This window comes from Vicugna pacos, chromosome 12 (assembly GCF_048564905.1).
Source record: "Vicugna pacos chromosome 12, VicPac4, whole genome shotgun sequence".
Classification (NCBI taxonomy): Eukaryota; Metazoa; Chordata; class Mammalia; order Artiodactyla; family Camelidae; genus Vicugna; species Vicugna pacos.
This window is the reverse complement of record NC_132998.1, coordinates 7,403,389-7,422,916: the sequence shown is the minus strand read 5'-3', so window position 1 is coordinate 7,422,916 and position 19,528 is coordinate 7,403,389. Positions and strand designations below refer to the sequence as shown.

Here is a 19,528-nt window from a genome sequence, read left to right as displayed (position 1 = left end):
GGGAGGCCGCCGGGGTCCGCCCCGCGCCCGGCGCTCCGCCGCCGCCGCGCCAGGTCGGCCGGCAGGGGGCGCTGCACGAGCCGGGGCCGGCCTAGGCGGCGGGAGGCGGCGGCCGCGGCGGCGGGAGGCGGCGGGAGGCGGGCGGAGGAGGAGGCGGAGGAGGCGGGAGCTGAGCTGAGCGGGGCGGGCGGCGGCGGCGGGGCCCGAGCCCGAGAAGATGGCGGTGCGGAAGAAGGACGGCGGCCCCAACGTGAAGTACTACGAGGCTGCGGACACCGTGACCCAGTTCGACAACGTGCGACTCTGGCTCGGCAAGAACTACAAGAAGGTACGCGGGCAGGGCCGCGCGGGGGCCGGGGGCGGGACAAAGGGACCGCGGCCCCGCGGCCCCCCCGGATCCTGCCCACCCTCCCGCGGCCCGCGGCCCGCGGCCCCTCCCCCGCGGCGCCGGGAGCAGCCCCAGCGCGCCCTCCGCCGCCCCGCGCCCCTCCCCCAGCCTCTTTTGCCGCCCCCCCAGGCTCTGATTCCAGCCCCCGCCCCCACTGCTGCGCCCTCTGCCCCTTGTTTTTCTCCACTGCCCCGGCGGGTCCCGTTGCCAGCTGCCCACCCTCCTGTAAACCATCGCCTTCCGGGCTTTTCCGGGAGAGACGGCCGGGGGCGGACGGAATGCCCCCCCCGCCCCACAGCGTGCCCGCCACGGTGCCCGCCAGAGCTCCCCACGGAGCCAGGTACCAGCAGGGCTGAGGCCTCCCCTGTGCTTTGTGTGTGTTCAGAGAGACGATGAAAGCAAGAGGGTAAACAGCCACAGAGCAGGCCCTTGACTGCTCATCAGCCTGAAAAGGGCCCCCACCCCGGGATCACCTGTCTGCCGCTCGTCCCCCACCTCGGTCCAAGGGGCAACAGAACCTCTTTGGGAACCAGAGTATAGGAGTTCCTGGGCAGCGACCCCTTCTTAAACCACTCCTCAGCCTCACAATGAAGTCACCCCGTCACCTGGCCGTGCATTGCCTTGGGTTTGGGGTTCAGAAGCTAAGACACGCTTTATGTCTGTAAACCCCCACCCCATAACAGGAGATAATAAGGTAATGAACAAAGGGTTCAAGAAGCCTTACCTGTCTTTTCTACCAGACCTCTTCCTGGTGGTGTCTTTGTCTTTAGGCCTGGTTGAAGGGAATCTCTCTACATAGAATTTTCCTCTGGAAATGATCTCTCTTCCTTCTCACTACCCCCAGTTAGGGGTTCTCTTTATGACTTTCCTTCGCAACCTAGTTCTTCCTGCCCAGCTTTGCAGCCTGCCAGAAATGCGGTGGGCGGTTTAGGAGAATGCCCCTCTGATCCTGGTTATGAACCCGGCCCTGCTCTCGGAGGTCTCTCTGGGTGTCAGGATCCTGACAGACAGCTGCTGGGTCTGTAGCTTGTCTGTTCCCCAGCGTGAGACTGTGGTTCCCAGACTTTTACCTTTGACCTTTTGGAAGGAAGATCAGTCTAGGGGCTTAATCTCTGGCCTCGGGGGATTGACAGCCTGTGACCTGGTTCAGCTTTCTAGCTTTTAGCTCTTTGTCGTTTACCTTTTCTTTCAAGGATCTCTTTACACCTCCCACTGAAAGGTGCACTTTTCTCTATGATTAGGGTTGAGGAAAAAGGTGTCAAAAGGTAAAGTGAAAGTTAGCTTCCTGGCTCAGTTTTAAATGAGAACAGAAGGCTAGGATGCTAAGTAGCATACTGTGGAAATGTTTAAGAAGGCTTAAGGTTGCTTGTCTCGGGTACAGTTTCCTGAGAAATGACAGATGTTACCTTGCTGTTTCCCACCAGGCTGGGTAGTAGCTGGTCTTTCCCACCTAGGAAGGCCTTTGAAGACTTTTGTGTCCAGTTCCTCGCAGAAGCAGAGTGTACACTTCACTCTCCGTCTGTCCGCCCCACCTTACTTCCTTGCACTTGCCTCATTAGGCTGTATTATAGGGGGAGTCTTGACCTGCCACAAAGTTACCCCAAGAAACAGACGGTTGTCTCGCTTAGAGCCTTGAAGATGTTGCTTCCATCTTCCATTCTGAAGTCCACGAATCTTTAGAATTTTACACCCCTCAGACATCAGGGTCCTGGAACCCCATTTTTAGGGTGTAGCTGAGGAAGAGTAGGAAGCCGCCTTTACCTCCGGCACGCAACACTGGCCGCCTAGGCTGGGGGCAGCAGAATTTCAGCTTCCTGGTGAGGGGCATCTAGAGCCTCCCTTCTGCCATTTTCTTTATAGAGACTAGACACATCAGGAAAGAAGACGCTATTTTCTTCTGCCCTAGATGCTTCCAGAGCTCCTGAGGAAGAGATAAGGAAGATGGTGGACGACTGATCTGGGGTCTATTTTTCTTTCCTCTCCCTTGTTTCCCCAGTATATACAAGCTGAACCACCTACCAACAAGTCCCTGTCTAGCCTGGTTGTACAGTTACTACAATTTCAGGAAGAAGTTTTTGGCAAACATGTCAGCAATGCACCGCTCACTAAACTGCCGGTGAGTGCAAAAAGCAAGGGGGTGAATCCTCCAAACCGGAAAGAGAGTTGTTTTCTATGTTTTTGTAAATGTCAAAATTTTGAGATTTGGATAATTTCCTACCATCATCTTTGCATTACTGGCTTGACCGAGTCCCCAGTTTACCAGTCCCTTTGTCCTAGTAATACTTTGTGCAACAGGTTGTCTTGGAGTATCTGAGCACAGTCATGAAACTCATGAAATGGTTAAAAGAAGTGAGATTTGGATTTGCACAGGCTTGTGCCACTTGGTATCTCTGTAATCTTGGGCAAGCTGTTTATACCTTTTGAATCTTGGTCCTTCATCTCTGGGTGGGAATAATACATCTACCTTGTAGCATTTCTGTAGTGGTTAAGGAGGTGACCTAGTAAAGTGCTTGGCACATGACGGGGCTTTGCGAATATTGGTTTCTTTTTCTCCCCTCTTCCAGGCCACGTGATACAATGGCACAGGGGTTAAAGAATTCCAGCTTCCAGAGGGAGATCAGTTCATCATGGGATTTTGTTAAAAGATTGTTAAGCCATAAGACAATTCAGGATGTAATTCTCACATACTTCTCTGTCTCAATTTTGTAGATCAAATGTTTCCTAGATTTCAAAGCAGGGGGCTCCCTATGCCACATACTTGCAGCTGCCTACAAATTCAAGAGTGACCAGGGATGGTGAGATGTCTTCTCGTCTGTCTTCTGTGCTTCTTATCTTTAGTTTAGAGGGAATGATTACCTGGGGTCTTTGTGGGGTGGGAGAGCACAGACATTCTCGCAAGTCTCTTACTTTGCTAGGTCAGCAGGCCTGACTTGCTAGGTCAGAAAAATGGCTGGAAGTCAGAACCAACATAGACTCTAGGAATGAGTGAATGTGTGTGTGTGTACATCAGCATGTGTGTTAGAGAGGAAAAGGGATTCTTAGGTTGGCATCTCAAGCTTTTCTTCATCCTTTTGGACTAAATATGAAGTGATTCATGGAGTTGAGATTAGTGAACCCCAGATCCCAGGTGATTTTGGCAAAACTGAAGGCAAGATTGCCTCCTAATTTCCCATGTTAAAAAAGTCACATACTCTAACCTCGTCCCCAGTCTTGAGCTTTGCCACTTACTAGATTATTGCCTCTTCACAAGGCGGCGTTACGATTTCCAGAATCCATCACGCATGGACCGCAATGTGGAAATGTTCATGACCATTGAGAAGTCCTTGGTGCAGGTAATTGTCAAGAGCCTCCCGCATCCATCTCCCTTCCCTCAGTGAGAATCCGAAACACCCTTTTCCTGTGACCTCATCCCATTTATTTCTTCTCCCCACAGAATAATTGCCTGTCTCGACCTAACATTTTTCTGTGCTCAGAAATTGAACCCAAACTGTTAGGGAAATTAAAAGACATTATCAAGAGACATCAGGTGAGTGGATGGGTCAGGAGAGGTTTCAGAAACTCCATGACCCTCTTCCTGATGTTTTCCCTACAAGAAGCTGCCCTGAGGTAGCCCTACCTACTTGGAAAAATATTAGAATTAAAGCGTTGAGCCTCTCTTTTTGTCTGTTTCTCCATTTCCCAGTCTTGACAGGTCTGGATCACTGTTCCTAGAGACTGCTTGGGCCTGGTGGGGAGGGGCATCTGCTTCCATTGAGCTAGAGGTTGTCTAATTCCAGATAAATGAAATTTTTGCTCTTTGGAACTCTATAATAACAAGCAGGTGTCGTTGGGACGTACAGGGGCATAAAATTGACTTTACATTTCCCATGTGTAATAGATTTTGTCTTTTCAGAGGGTTATCTGTAGCAATTTTCAGTTCTTTGACTTTTCTCCATTATTAGCACAGTCCCAGCTATTTCCCTCTGCCACTCAGCTGATGTGTGCTTGGAGAATGCAAACTAACTTTAATACCATTCTGAGCAAGATCTAATTAGGAAGGCAGAGCTGTGGTTAAGTCTTACTTTGGTTTATTTACACCCGTGAGTCATTCGGAGGGGTCCATAACCTCTGCTTTACCTGCTTCTCCTTGTGCCATGCAGGGAACAGTCACCGAGGATAAGAACAGCGCCTCCCATGTTGTGTGTCCTGTCCCGGGGAACCTGGAGGAAGGTGAGACTGGGGTTTTCTTGGTCACTGCAGTGGATGGCTTGGACTAGGAAGTGGAGGACAACTCAGCAGCTACATAGGGCCTGGGCTCCTCTCTCCTTTCAACCCTGAATCTTCCTACCATCTTTGTTCCTATTCCCAGGGTCCCTCCTGCAGCAGGCGTTGGGTACAGAGTTATTTTTGGCATATACCCCTTTAGCTTATGTCTCTCCCTGCTCTGTCTCTGTCCCCAGAAGAATGGGTGCGGCCAGTCATGAAGAGGGATAAGCAGGTTCTTCTGCACTGGGGCTACTATCCTGACAGGTGAGGACGGGTTCCTGGGGCAGGTGTAGGTACAGGAGCCAAACTGAGACGCCCTAGAGCATCTAGCAGAGCAAGAAGGCACTCTTTCGGGGTTATTTTTAGGTCTGTTAATTTGTTCTCTGCCCCCCACCCCCCCGTTACGCAAATCCTCTGTCTTGGACATACTAGACAAGGCTTAGGCTAAAAGGATGGGGGTTTTTTGTGTGAAATGATTATCATAGTATAATTTTTGATAAGTAAATGGTAGAAATAATCTAAATGTCTAAGAGTGGGAAAATGTTTCAACAAATTTGTGTATCTAGTCAGTGGGCTGTTTTGCAGCTTTTAAACTGATAGACGTAAGATAGATAATTTGTAGATGAATATTGTAAAAAGTAGGATGTAGTTATTATTGCAGTTATGTGAAAACAAAATTGTACAGAAAAAAATTACTGGGGGAACTAATGCGCTGAATATCACAAGTATCTGTGTTAGGGTGATCCTTCTCCTTCTTCTGCTTTTGAAATGATTTATGATCATTTGTATTTTATACTGAAAAGAATCCCAATATTAATTGGAAAAATACTCTTGCCAAAAAATAATCCAACAACCCAATACTTTTTCTAAATGGAAAAGGGAAAAGATTTGTACTTCGTTTTTCCATGACTCCATCCCACTGATTCTGGTTCATGCTTAATCCCCATGGCAGTTATGACACGTGGATCCCAGCCAGTGAAATTGAAGCATCTGTGGAAGATGCTCCAACTCCTGAGAAACCTAGGAAGGTGAGCTTTTCTTGTCCGCCCCTGTCATCCCCCAAGAAGAGTGCCAGGACCAGCCCACTCTTTGGAGGTGAAGCAGAGGCTCCTATGTTAAGGGTCCACAGACAGAGCTGGGGCCTCCAGGCCTCTCTCCAGCACAGTCTGCCTTTGTGCTTCAGGTTCATGCAAAGTGGATCCTGGACACAGACACCTTCAATGAATGGATGAACGAGGAAGACTACGAAGTAAATGATGACAAAAATCCCGTCTCCCGCCGAAAGAAGATTTCAGCTAAGACACTGACCGATGAGGTGAAAGCTCCTCTTCTTTTCTTCCTTGAGCCTTTAGCTTAAGTCTCATAACAAGTCTTCGCTGGAGATTGTTGGCTGACATTTGCCCCAATTCTCCAATTTGCAGGTGAACAGCCCAGATTCAGATCGACGGGACAAGAAGGGGGGGAACTATAAGAAGAGGAAGTGCTCCCCATCTCCTTCACCGACCCCAGAAGCCAAAAAGAAGAATGCTAAGAAAGGGTAGGCTAGCCCCTAGCCTGCCCCACCTTCACAGCTCTGTCCACATCCTGTTGAAGGCAGGAAGGACAAATCCCTTCCCTTAACCACTGGGCCCTGACCTGGGTGAGCCTGAGACAGAGATGAGGAGGCCTTCTGTAGCTGGCCAGTGGTTGGTTCTGGTCCCGGCCACTAGTAAACTCAATCTCGAAATGAAAGGTCTTCACCTCTTCCCATCACTCTGTAGTGATTGGTTTCTCTTTTTGCTCAGCCCTGCCCTCAGGATTCTCTCTCTCTCTCTTTCCCAGCTTTATTGAGGTGTAGTTGACATACAGCTTCGTATAAGGTGTACGGCATCATGATTTGATATACATACATCATGAAGTGATCATCACAATAAGTTAGGTGAACATCCATCATCTCATATAGACACAAAACTGAAGAAATAGAAAAACAAGTAAATGATATGTGTTGAGAACTCTTAGGATTTACCCTCTTAGCAGCTTTCATGTGGACCACACAGTGGTGTTACTTGTATTTATCACGTTCATCACAGTCCCTTTGGGAATCTCTCTTTCCTTTCTCGAACCTCAACTTCCAAAGGTTCCTTGTCTAAGGAGGACTCAGTTCCCTTGCACTGTCTTTCCTCCTCAGTCCCTCAACACCTTACACCAAGTCAAAGCGTGGCCACCGGGAAGAGGAGCAGGAAGACTTGACAAAAGACATGGATGAGCCCTCACCGGTCCCCAATGTGGAAGAGGTGACACTGCCCAAAACAGGTATGGATCAGGCCGCCCGCCCCTCCCAGTCCTGCCCCTCCTGTGTCAAACCCCTTGGTTAGGCTGACCTCTCAGGCACAGCTTCAGTGTAGAGGACCTTGCCCTTCAGCTTAGCTAGTTATTGGAATCGTTTTCATCACCACAGACAATCCTCTGACTTCATATCCATGTCTGAGTTGAGGACTGTGCTCTATACTTGACAGCAGTTGTCTCCAAACTCAGGCTTATACACTACTGGCAGTAAAATGTATTTGAGCACAAATTATATATACAAACTGTTTACTACTACTTTAGGAACATTATAAAACAGGCAAATGTTATCTAAAAAATGGGAAAATGTAAAGAATAAGACTAAAAAGCAAATACAAACAGAAGTCCTAATGCTCTCAGCCTGTGTTCCAGTGGGCCATCTTTCACATCTTCACTTTGGAGACCACTGCTCTGCAGTGCTGCTTACAGCCTGTATTCCACAGACGTCCAGGAGTGTGTTTCAGGAGTAGGGCCGGGGAGGCCACTGAGAGAGAGGCCTTCCAGCTTCTATCCCCTCCTCAGTCAGGGCAGCTCTCCTCTCTGTCCATGTTTCCTCCCAAACTTTCATGTATGAATTCAGTTGAGGCGAGTATCCTTTGCTTTCAAAAATGTTTTAAGATTTGCTCAGACTCTATCTCAGTCTCTTAAGAACTTACAGACACATAGATGAAGACAAGGGTTTATCAAAGACAAGAATGGTGTATGAATGTACATAGAAGACACCTCTTTGTAAGAAAGAAGTTGAGTTAAATGAATTTTTGGCTGGAGAAGGGGGGAAGGTGGCCAGGTCAGTGAATTTCAAGCCCTAGAATGATTGTGACTGGGGGAAGTTACTACATTTTGTAATCAGATGGAGCAGGATTTTGAAGAAAGTGAGCTCTCTGAAACTGTTAACAGTGGAGGTGAAGGTCTGATTTAGGCAGAACCTATCTGATAAAGTGACTCTCTCCTATGGCAGTCAACACTAAGAAGGACTCGGAGTCAGCCCCAGTCAAAGGAGGCACCATGACTGACCTGGGTAAGACGGGGAGCTCGGGGCAAGGCATCCAGAGCCTGAAGGAGGGGAGGGGAGGCTGCCACCCGCCCCTGCCTGCTGGGGCCTTTCAGAGAGCACACTTGTTCTCCCCTGCCTCAGGAGGCTCCAGCCTTCTATCTTGATGTCTCTCTTTCAGATGAACAGGAGGATGAAAGCATGGAGACCACGGGCAAGGTGGAGCCAGTTTAGAGAGGCCCTACCTCTCTATGTGATTCTGACTTGTGATTATAAAATTCCTTCTACCCAGAACGTTCCACTGCCCAGACGCTTCCCACCCTAGACTTGTTGCTCAAAAAGCTCTGACCCTGTCAGAGTCCTGGGGCCCATAACTGTTGATTCCCACCCCCATCTCTAGTGCCCACATTCCTGGGAGGTGGGAGAAGCACAGGGTTGCTGGGGCGAAATGGAAATGCTGAGAGTCCAGCAGCCTCCATACTCATAGGATGAAGATGAGAACAGCACGGGGAACAAGGGGGAGCAGACCAAGAACCCAGACCTGCACGAGGACAACGTAACTGAGCAGACCCACCACATCATCATCCCCAGCTATGCTGCCTGGTTTGACTATAACAGGTAGCAGTGCTCCAGCGTCTCATTAAACCCTTACTTCCCTGCCGCTGGGGCTCAGCGTGCTGTTCCTCCTCCTGCCTCCAAATAAGTTATTTCTTCCTCAGCCAGACAGACCTGGGTACAGTTCAGTTTTAGTGGGGCTTCTGGCCTCTTTGAATCTCCCAGCCCTGGCGGGAAGTTCTCTCCAAGCGTCTCATCCTTCCTGCCCGCCCCATCTTTGGGCTTTTCCTCTTTGAGGCTCCCGTCTCTCCACTGGCGCCTTCTGAGCACACCCTGACTTCTCTTGCAGTGTTCATGCCATAGAGCGGAGGGCGCTTCCTGAGTTCTTCAATGGCAAGAACAAGTCCAAGACTCCAGAAATGTAAGGAAACCTCAGCTCGTGATTCTCTCTCCCTCCTGCCCCCCATTCACCCTTCCCGATCCAGTTGAGCAAACATTTCTTGAGCTTCTTCCACGAGCCAGGCCCTGTGCTAGGCTTCCAAAGATGTGGTCCCTGTCCACAGGCACCCCCAGCCTGCTTGTCTAGGATCTGCCTGGGGGCGTGCTTTTCTGTACAAAACAGGTATCTGCCCCAGTGCCTCCATTTCTTTCAACAGGGCACAGAGCCTTTCCATCCATAATTACTGACGCCATCTAAAATGCACACATCCCTGGCACAAGTAATAGCTTTGACTAAAATGTAAGTGACTGTTACTAGGCTGGTCCCTGAGAATAGGTTTTGATAGAAAAAAAATGGGAGGAGGGACTGTGAAGACCCAAATCTGTGAATTAAGGGATGGAGAGGGCTCTCTGGAGAGAAGTATTTTATAAAGTGGGGGCTTGGGGTTCAGAAGTTTTCATGTCCTTCAAGGCTCCCCCTCAGGCCAGACTTGCTTGGCTTTGGATGAGTTTGGCCATCTTCTGTGATTAGGGATGCTCCAGGATAAATATGGTGAGGCAGGTGAGACTTAGTGCTGAGCTCAGGCCTCCTGAGAACCGAACAAGCTTGCTTCCCAGCCGGTCCTCAGCTTCCCCTCTCCTCACTCTGAGGCCACCCTCCCTTCAACTGCGTTTCTTTCCCCATAGCCTGGTTTGGTTCTCTCCTCCTCCTCTTCCTGGGGAGAGCAGTGCGTACAGAAGCCTTGCTCTCTCCAGAGAAAAAGGAAGGCGTGACAGGTGACACGAGTTCACCGTGATCTGCAGGCAGGGTTGGAACTTGAGCTGTTCTACACTGTGCACTCTCAGTATGAGATCGTAAATGATGGTAGTTGCCTGCATGCGTTGAGTGCTTTATTGTCTCCCAGGCACTGCCCTTAGTGTCCTACATACCTCAACTAATTGAATCTTCGCATCAGCTTCAGAGGTAGGTCCTATTATCTTCAGTTTCCTGATAAGGAAACTGAGGTAGAGAGGGGTTAAGTCACTTGCTTAAGGTCACACAGCTCGTCAGTAGTAAAACTGGGACATGAATCCTTTAGCCTGGCTCATGTTCTCAAACTTTACACCACACAGCAGCTACCATTTTTGGAGCTCCGACAGCGTGGCCGGCATTGTACTTAATCTTTACAGACCTTTCTAATTCTCAGCAGACACTTTACATGTGAGGAAACTGAGGTTCAAAAAATCTAAGCAACTTGCCCAGGGCCGTCACGGGAGAACTAGGATTTGAACTTAGACCTTTCCACCTTCAAAACGTATATTCTCAGTACCATGTCATGCTGACTAGGTGGGTACACCAATAAGGACTCCCTTCCCTTTAGCATCTGCCTTTGGAGTTAAGGGCACCTTTTCTTACCTTTTGATTACTTGTTCATAAGTTGGATGAAACATCCCCAAGTATAGCCAAGGAGATAATTTATTTAACTAACAACATCAAGGGTTTGAATCCCTTGTGTCTAGCACACAGTAGACCCAAGGTGGAACTTGAGCCAGGTGAGTTCTTCTGTCCCTGTCACCTAGGAGGAGTCCTTAGCTCTCGTGTCATCTTCCCTACCCTTCAGCCCTCTCATCGTTCACCTCTTTCTCTTCTAAGCTACCTGGCCTATCGAAACTTCATGATTGACACTTACCGGCTGAACCCGCAGGAGTATCTCACGTCCACTGCCTGCCGCAGGAACCTGGCGGGCGATGTCTGCGCCATCATGAGGTGGGTCTGCAGCTCAGGGGCAGGGGTATGTGAGGATGTCTGCCCACAGATGCCTCTTGGCTGGGGTAGAGAGGCCAGCAAGGAGCATAGGGGACGAGTGGGAAAAGCACCTCTAGAGAAAGGTGAAGTTCAGGTTTGGTCACCTGAGGGAGTGGCAGTGGCAGTCTCTAAAGGTGGAGGAAGGAAAGGAGCAGGTCTGTGGAGAAGGATCCTGGTTCACTTTACTAGCTATCCAGCGAGATACCCAAGAAGAGATGTTAAGTAGGCGGGTGGATAGGGAGAGGGGCCCCAGCTGTGGTGTAGACTTGGCTGTCACTGGCATTTGGGTGGTGGGAGGAGGTGGGATTTCTCAGGGCGTAGAAAGAGCAGAGAAGAGGGCTCCCCACCTCCACCCCAGCTCTCCTCTGGGTGTGCCTGTCTGGCTGTCCCGGGTGACCCCGTCTCTGCCTCTCTCCTCACAGAGTCCACGCCTTCCTAGAACAGTGGGGTCTTATTAACTACCAGGTGGATGCTGAGAGTCGACCAACCCCAATGGGGCCCCCGCCCACCTCTCACTTCCACGTCCTGGCGGACACACCATCAGGGCTGGTGCCCCTGCAGCCCAAGACCCCGCAGGTAGGGTGAGGGGCTGTGGGGACAGGGTGGGGTGGGGCAAAAACGGGGCTTCTTTGGACTTTTCTTTTCTGGTTTTTTAGGATAATGGTTCAGGAGTGTTTTGAGGCTTCTTCCTTTTCCATGAGATGCAAAGGGCCACAGGAATCAGCCCCGTGTGTTTAGCACCCTCTCTCAGCCTTTGTACCTAAGACTGGGAGGACGTGCTGAGGGAGAAGAGATGTTCCTTGTCCTCAGGGAGCAGACAGGCTCATGTAGGGGATGGAGCAGATAGAGAAAAATGGCTTAAAATTAAATTGCATGAAATTTTTTAACTTTGTCATGTTTCCAACATTTTTTCATTTTTGCCTCATAGTTTTTTTTCACTTCCATTTTTTTTTTCACTTCCATTTCATACATTACAAAAATTAAGAGGAGAAAGGTTATGTGGCTTGCCCAAGGTCACAGCATATCAAATCCAGGATTAGAACCTACTTGTCCAGCTCCTAAGAGAACCTGTAAAGATACGTGTGAATACCAATGGGTAACATGCCAACTACTGATCTAATTAATCATTAAGGGAACACGGAGGAGTGGCATGAGTGCCCCCCGAACTTGCGGGCCGCCCAGCATTTGGTCTTGAGGCCTCCAGGGCCTCGGCCTGCTCGTTTCCTGCCCAGCCTCCATGACGCCAAGCTCTGTCCCCCAGGGCCGCCAGGTTGATGCTGATACCAAGGCTGGGCGAAAGGGCAAAGAGCTGGATGACCTGGTGCCAGAGACGGCTAAGGGCAAGCCAGAGCTGGTAGGTGGGGTGTAGACCCCGCTGGGCTTCTTATTTGCCCCTTAACTGGGGGGCCTCTGCCCGGGAAGAAGAGCCTTGAGAGCAGAGGACCGCAGCAGTGAGGGAGGAAGTCCTGCCCAGGGGTGTCCCTGGCTGCGGGAAGGAAGCTCCTTCTGTCTGTTCTCTCTCTCTGTCTGCCCCTGGCTCCTGGTGGCCACTTGGACTCACCTCTTTCTTTCCCCTCCACAAATAGCAGACCTCTGCTTCCCAGCAAATGCTCAACTTCCCTGACAAAAGCAAAGAGAAACCAACAGATATGCAGAACTTCGGGCTGCGCACAGACATGTACACGAAGAAGAACGTGCCCTCCAAGGTATGGGAGTGCGGGCTGCCCGGGAGGAGTGCACCTTCACTCCTCTGGGGCTGTGGGCCCCTCTCTCTGACCTGCCCCCATTTCCCCTGCAGAGCAAAGCTGCGGCCAGTGCCACTCGAGAGTGGACAGAACAGGAGACCTTGCTACTCCTGGAGGTAACTGGGGCAAGGGGAGGAGAGTCCTTCGAAAACAGAAGTGGCCAGGGTGCTGGATGCAGTCATGAGTAGGGAGAGCATTATCTTGCCCTGGGGACCAGCTCCAGGCCAGGGATTTGGGCCATTTCGTTAACTCCTGGTCCTCTTAGTGCTACTTGGAGGTCCCCTTGGCCCCAGCAGAGTGCACAAATACCAGGACATGGAGCTTTGAAGCCAGACCCGCCTAGTGGGATGGGGGGAGCGGACCTTCAAGGGAAGTGGCTAAGTAAGTGAAGTTGTATTTCCACCACCAGGCACTGGAAATGTACAAAGATGACTGGAACAAAGTATCAGAGCACGTGGGAAGCCGCACGCAGGACGAGTGCATCTTGCATTTTCTTCGGCTTCCCATTGAAGACCCATACCTGGAGGACTCTGAGGCCTCCCTGGGCCCCCTGGCCTACCAGCCCATCCCCTTCAGCCAATCGGGCAACCCAGTGATGAGCACTGTTGCTTTCCTGGCCTCTGTTGTCGATCCTCGAGTGGCTTCTGCTGCCGCGAAGTCAGCCCTAGGTAATGTGGAGGGGTCCTGGCCCTCTTTGGTTTGCATTTGAAGGGCTGGGTACTCAGGCTGTGAAACCTCCTCAAGCTTGGCTGCCCTCCTGGCCTTTCTGCTGCTGGCATCAGCCCAGGCACCCGTCCACCTCTGTGCGGGTTTAGATGAAGAGATGGGCTTGTGAAGATGCTCTCACAGGGAGAGCCAGAACTGCCTACCTGCCCCCTCCCAGCCTCTTCCTCTCTGGGTTTGGGTCTTACAGAAGAATTCTCCAAAATGAAGGAAGAGGTTCCCACAGCCTTGGTGGAGGCCCATGTTCGGAAAGTGGAAGAAGCAGCCAAAGTGACAGGCAAGGCGGACCCAGCCTTCGGTCTAGAAAGCAGTGGCATTGCAGGAACCACTTCTGATGAGCCTGAGCGGATCGGTAAGGCCTGCAGCTTCCTGGATTCTTCCCTTTTTACCAAGACCCAGAGCCTCTTGGCCTCCTCGTGCTGTTCCTGCCTCCAGTTGGCCTCAGAACACAAGAGGAATGGGGAGAAGTGGGTGAGGTTTTTATTTTCCCTGGAACTTTACCTTGGGGACTGTGGCTCCCCGCTGGTCCTCTTGCTAAGAGCTTAGCTAGGAGAAGAGGCTGTTAGAAAAGTGTTGCAAACAGACTCTGTCAGACATTTCCCATTTCCTCTTCCCCTGGGCCCAGAGGAGAGCGGGACTGACGAGGCACGGGCGGAGGGCCAGGCCACGGAGGAGAAGAAGGAGCCCAAGGTATCTCAGGACTGATGTGGGCTGGGAGGGTGGAGGGGCCAGGCGTGGACCGTGGAGGGGGAAGCTGGCTCTGTTCAGCTCAGGCAGGCGTGGGCTGGGCTTGGATGGGGCCACGTCCCGGAGCCAGGTCACCTCCCAAGTAAGAGGCATGAACTCAGTTCCTGGTCTGGGCCCTCTGTGTGCAAACCAGCCTCCCTGATGCTCTCCGCTCTCCTTTCCCTGGGACTTCAGGAGCCGCGAGAAGGAGTTGGGACTGTAGAGGAAGAAGCAAAGGAGAAGACCAGCGAGGCACCCAAGAAGGATGATGAGAAAGGCAAGGAAGGCGACAGCGAGAAGGAGTCAGAGAAGAGCGATGGGGACCCAATAGGTGAGCCACCAGCGTGGTGGTCGGGGCCAGAGAATGAGGAGGCTGTAGGGCTGACGACCCCTTTCCTGGCCCAGTTGATCCGGAGAAGGAGAAGGAGCCCAAGGAAGGGCAGGAGGAAGTGCTGAAGGAAGTGGTGGAGTCGGAGGGGGAGAGGAAGACGAAGGTGGAGCGTGACATCGGCGAGGGCAACCTGTCCACCGCCGCCGCTGCTGCCCTGGCCGCTGCCGCCGTGAAGGCCAAGGTGAGGGCCAGAGACCCAGGGGAGGAGATTCCCCTTCCCTAATCTCCCGTCACCTGGAGGAAGTCCTTCCTGGTCGCCTTTCAGGTATTGCTGGCCTCTGTCCTTTTTCTTTTGATCATGAGAGGGGGGCCCAGTCATCACTTCTCTAAGCTGTCTTAAGCCTTTGCCGTTGGGCCTGTTCTCACCCTTGAATTATTTGACGTTGTCTTATCCTTTGCCCCTGTAAAGACAGTCGAGCCCATGCTATTCTTCTGGGTTGTGACCACAGCAAGTTATGTCTTAAAACCTGCCAGCCTCCGCACTACCCTTCTCTGCCCCAGAATGTCTGCAGCTGGGTCCTCCTGCTGACGGGCCGCCCCACCCCTCCTTCCTTAGCACCTGGCTGCCGTGGAGGAGAGGAAGATCAAATCTCTGGTGGCCCTGCTGGTGGAAACCCAGATGAAAAAGTTGGAGATCAAACTCCGGCACTTTGAGGAGCTAGAGACCATCATGGACCGGGAGCGAGAAGCGGTGAGTTGTGTCGCCTGGAGAGGCCAGCCGAGCCCCGGGCCCCCACCTTAACACTGAGCTGGGCCTCAGTTTAGGACGGAGAGGGCAGCAGTTTTTTTGATTAGTTGCAGACTCCTTAATTTGGGATAGCTGACCCTTGAACAAAGCAGGGGTTAGGGGCGCTGATGCCCCCACACAGTTCAGAAATCTACATACAACTTTACAGTCAGCTCTTCCTGTGCAGAGAGCCTGAGGCTGACAGGGCTTCATAGCAGAGCCCAGGCCAGGGCAAGAGGAGCCGGCCCAGGTGGTTAAGAACAAGTGAACCACAGGTGGAGCCTGGAGGCCAAGGTCCCACAGAATGTCTGCTCCATGGGGGAGATTCCAGTCATTTTTTTATTACTTCATCTCCAGGTCCTTGAATGGTGCTTGGCCCGGAGTAGACTCTCAATAAATATTTGTTGAGTGATAGAACAAATCCAAGGGCTTTGGGTCCAGGATGTGAACATAGAAAGGGGATGGGATGGAAAAGATGTTGAACCATTTTGTTTTTGAGAAAATATAAACAAAATAGAAGACAGGGACCCTGACTCTGATCTCCTTAAAAATATCAAATATACAGTATGGAGACATCTAAAACAGTGCTTAAAGTGTCTGATAAATGCAAATTAAGAGATTTCTGATCAAGTATAAAAATCCTGGGAGATAACAGAATAAAGGCAAAGCTCAGGGGCTAGTGAGTTGATCTGGGATGGCTTTCTAAGAGTCGTTAGTTTTTCTCCAGTTTTGAAGGAAGTAAAGAACATGAATTGACATGAGGAACTAGAGGGTTTTCCGAATTAACGTAATGACAAATTCAAAGCTTTGGAGCTGAAATGAGCAAGGGCTACCACCAGATGAGCTCCACCGCAGTGAGAAGCTCTGTGGGCCTCCAGACCTGCTGGTGGGAATTGGTGAGGGGAGGGCAGGGAGGACAGAGGAAGCCAAGCACAAGATTGAGATTTGGCATGAGAAACTTCCAGAACGAAAGTCTGGGTTTGTCAGGAGACAAAGCAGGGGGCAAGGCCTTTTCCCTTAGGACCTTCTGAACCCGGATAACAGTACTCAATTGCCACTGGCAGCTGGAGTACCAGAGGCAGCAGCTCCTGGCCGACAGACAAGCCTTCCACATGGAGCAGCTGAAGTACGCGGAGATGCGGGCCCGGCAGCAGCACTTCCAGCAGATGCACCAGCAGCAGCAGCAGCCACCGCCGGCCCTGCCCCCGGGCTCCCAGCCCCTCCCACCTGCAGGCGCTGCTGGGCCGCCCAGCGTCCACGGGTTGGCTATGGCTCCGGCCTCTGTGGCCCCTGCTCCTGCCGGCAGTGGGGCCCCTCCTGGAAGCTTGGGCTCCTCTGAACAGATTGGGCAGGCAGGGTCAACTGCAGGGCCACAGCAGCAACAGCCAGCTGGAGCCCCCCAGCCTGGGGCAGTCCCACCAGGGGTACCCCCCCCTGGACCCCATGGTGAGTGATGGGATCTGGAACTCTTGCTGACTAGAGGGATTGGGGTGGATGTTCCAGTCCCCCTCAAAGGGGATATGTGATAGGACTGGAGATCATTTCTTCAGGTGGGCCCACCTCAGTTACATCCCTAAGCCAGCAGGAGTCCCTCCTCGACCCAGAGTTTTGTTCTAAGGATTTGCCACTTATTCTAGTATCAGGAAAGAGCAAGGTGGTGCCTAGGAGTGGATAGGTTACCTTACTGTGAAAGTGAGTTGGTGAGCGAGATTTTATGTCTCTAATCTTCTCAGTCTCTCTTTGTTCCCAGGCCCCTCACCGTTCCCCAACCAACAAACTCCTCCCTCAATGATGCCAGGGGCAGTGCCAGGCAGCGGGCACCCAGGCGTGGCGGGTAATGCTCCTTTGGGTTTGCCTTTTGGCATGCCGCCTCCCCCCCCTGCTCCATCCATCATCCCATTTGGTAGCCTAGCCGACTCCATCAGTATTAACCTCCCCCCTCCTCCTAACCTGCATGGGCATCACCACCATCTCCCGTTCGCCCCGGCCACTCTCCCCCCACCTAACCTGCCTGTGTCCATGGCGAACCCTCTACATCCTAACCTGCCGGCGACCACCACCATGCCATCTTCCTTGCCTCTCGGGCCGGGGCTCGGATCCGCCGCAGCCCAGAGCCCTGCCATTGTGGCAGCTGTTCAGGGCAACCTCCTGCCCAGTGCCAGCCCACTGCCAGGTGAGAAGGGTCCTGGAGGGGAGAAGGGTGAGGGAGAGGGGTCCACGTGGAGGGCTGGAGGGCAGGTGGGGAGGGGTTCAGGCACTAGAGCTTCCACGATCCTTTTTGAACGCTCTGATAAAATTAGAATACAGGAGGGAAGGGCCTCTCTGGCTGTCCTCCACCATTCCCTAGCCTGGCAGCTGCCACCTCTGGGATGACGTTGGGGCCTTTCACTGGTGGGTCACGGAGGAGTCCTGTGGCACAGAGCATCTCAGTTGTAACTGGAAAAACAGCTACTTGTTTGCATGATGATTGGAGTCCCCTTTGCTTGTTCCCCTCACGTTCAAGTGCCTCATTTAGAGAGTTCCCTTGGGGCAGGAGGATGATTTGGGGGTATACCAGTTTTCCCAGGGTGTGATGGGAGAGGGTGCTGGGGAAAAGAAGTTGTACATTGTGGGTGTTCATTCATTGCCCGTCCATTGCATGCCAAGCCTGGTTGTCTGTCTGTGGTGGTCTGGGTCTGGAGCCCTCTCTCCCACACACCCCAGCTGATGCAGCTTCCTTCTCTCCACAGACCCAGGCACCCCCCTGCCTCCAGACCCCACGGCCCCGAGCCCAGGCACGGTTACCCCTGTGCCACCCCCACAGTGAGGAGCCAGCCAGACATCTCTCTCCCTCACCCCACATGGAGATCAAGGTTCCAGGAACAGCCCTCTCCCCACCACTGGGACCCTCCCCCAGCCTGGAGAGTTCGTCACTACGTAAGGAAAGCTCCTGCCCCTCCAAAGCCCCCACCATGCCCGTCAGAGGCGTGCATTTTTATATCGGATTGTTCAAGGACTCCTGTTTGAAAGATGTTTCTAATGTCTGGGAGAGAAGATAGGACGTGGATGCTGCCCTCAAAGGAAGGGCTGGGGGAAGGTGTTTATACAAGGTTCTAATTAACCACTTCTAAGGGTGCACCCCCTCAAAACTACTGCATTTTTTTTAATCGATGAAAAAAAGATGAAGCCCTTTAAAAGGAAGTAGAGAGATTTTAAAAAGCCACATTGGAGCTCCCTCCACTCAGTGGAAAAAATCCAACTTTTACATTTTTTGGAGGAGGGAGGGGAGAGTTTTAGGAAAGGGGAAGAGGGTCTGGGGATAGAATAGGGTGCAGAATCTGTCTCCTCCAGCCCCTCATTAGTAACTGAGTCAGCTCCCCCTCGGCCACCCCACCCCCCAGTTTATTCCCTCTAAGCTCTCCAGCTGCTTCCTCATTGTTGCTGTTTTAGGCCACCCCAGCTCAGCCAATGACCCCTTTCCCTCTGAATGTCAGTTTTGTGTTTTTTAAAAGTCACCTGCGTAGTTGATGTCAGTGTATGTGTATTTGGTGGGGAAACATTTCTGGGGATTCCTGGGGTAGGTAGTAGAGGAGGAAAGGGCACAGGGGGCTGTTCTGCCTCCTTCCCTGGGCTGTCAGCGAGCGGGCTCCCAGAGGACACCGAGAGGGGAGCTGTAAGAGGATGGGGAGTTTTAAAAACCTGAAATTGTCAAAAAGCACTTAAGCACCTCCTTCTCTGACTTGGTGGGTTACCCCTCTCGCTTCTTCCGTCTCCCACCAAGACCTTCAGAATCTTGGCTGGTAGCTAGGGACTCCCTGGGATTTAGGGGCAGCAGTCAGGGGCCGGGGAATGGTGCCTGACCTGGGGTAGTGCCGACCACCAGCAGCTCGACCACCAGCTTGCAGCTCGGCTCTGCTCCCCAGATTCCAGTGCCCCCGGTTCCAGCTCTCCCCTCTTCATCCTTGTGTGAAGGCAGAAGTGATTCCAGGCTCTCCAACCATTCTTCTAGTTCCCTCCCACCAGGCCCTTTGTTCCTCATGTCCCCATGTTTCTCTTCCTCTGCGTCTTGGCACCTTGTGTTCAAAAGTTTTCTGTAAATTTTTTTTCTTTTTCTTTTTCTTTTTTTTTATAAATTAATTTGCTTTCAGTTCCATCTTGTGGATGCCTTCTGTGTTCTCTTACCTGTGGCTGTTAGGCAGGGGGACTGGGCTGGGGGCAGCATCCCTGGAGTCCTTCCCAGGGGCATTCACTGGGGCTAGAGGCACTCGGCAGGCCACAGGCCCGCAGACACTGGGCCTCTCTCCACAGCAGGCCAAGGGCAGCACAGCTGTCAGGGCCGTGCAGCTGGCACAGGAGCTGGGCAGAGGCTCTCACCTGCCCTAAAAATAGCCATCTAAGACTTGGAAGGACATCCTCACAACCTGGAGATTTTGTCTATTTATCCTTTCAGAAGTGCTGGCTTCATTTCTTCCCTTATTAGGCGGGGAGAAGGCAGGCATCTCACTCACTAAT

The 19,528-nt window shown here is 52.0% G+C and overlaps 1 protein-coding gene across 9 annotated transcripts; it reads left to right on the top strand.

Annotated features, from left to right (window-relative positions):
• Nucleotides 1–94: 94 nt before the first annotated feature.
• LOC140700061 (SWI/SNF complex subunit SMARCC2) lies at nucleotides 95–19,169 on the top strand. Of its 9 annotated transcripts, none has more exons than XM_072972617.1 (30): nucleotides 95–328; nucleotides 2,385–2,504; nucleotides 3,098–3,183; nucleotides 3,639–3,720; nucleotides 3,822–3,914; nucleotides 4,528–4,597; nucleotides 4,828–4,897; nucleotides 5,586–5,661; nucleotides 5,817–5,948; nucleotides 6,055–6,170; nucleotides 6,801–6,925; nucleotides 7,914–7,973; nucleotides 8,128–8,165; nucleotides 8,434–8,564; nucleotides 8,851–8,922; nucleotides 10,573–10,686; nucleotides 11,148–11,301; nucleotides 11,987–12,079; nucleotides 12,315–12,431; nucleotides 12,524–12,586; nucleotides 12,880–13,138; nucleotides 13,384–13,545; nucleotides 13,819–13,883; nucleotides 14,115–14,250; nucleotides 14,325–14,491; nucleotides 14,867–15,001; nucleotides 16,102–16,483; nucleotides 16,788–16,871; nucleotides 17,145–17,210; nucleotides 17,767–19,169. In XM_072972617.1, exons 1-30 carry the CDS (start codon nucleotides 218–220, stop codon nucleotides 17,841–17,843), a joined length of 3,456 nt encoding a protein of 1,151 aa, XP_072828718.1. In that variant the 5' UTR covers nucleotides 95–217; the 3' UTR covers nucleotides 17,844–19,169. The 9 variants fall into 9 exon arrangements, with proteins under 9 accessions (XP_072828718.1, XP_072828713.1, XP_072828712.1 ...); XM_072972616.1 differs by having other exon boundaries at nucleotides 96–328; nucleotides 12,312–12,431; XM_072972613.1 differs by adding an exon at nucleotides 774–1,082 and having other exon boundaries at nucleotides 188–328; nucleotides 12,312–12,431; nucleotides 16,788–17,210.
• The last annotated feature ends 359 nt before the right edge of the window (nucleotides 19,170–19,528 follow it).

What these genes read in the sequence shown, in the direction of transcription:
- LOC140700061 (XM_072972610.1), top strand. Translation starts at nt 218, where the DNA reads ATGGCGGTGCGGAAGAAGGACGGCGGCCCCAACGTGAAGTACTACGAG. An exon ending in TCGGCAAGAACTACAAGAAG is followed by an intron (nt 329 to 2,384) that starts GTACGCGGGCAG and finishes TTGTTTCCCCAG; the next exon opens with TATATACAAGCTGAACCACC. An exon ending in CTAAGACACTGACCGATGAG is followed by an intron (nt 5,949 to 6,054) that starts GTGAAAGCTCCT and finishes TCCAATTTGCAG; the next exon opens with GTGAACAGCCCAGATTCAGA.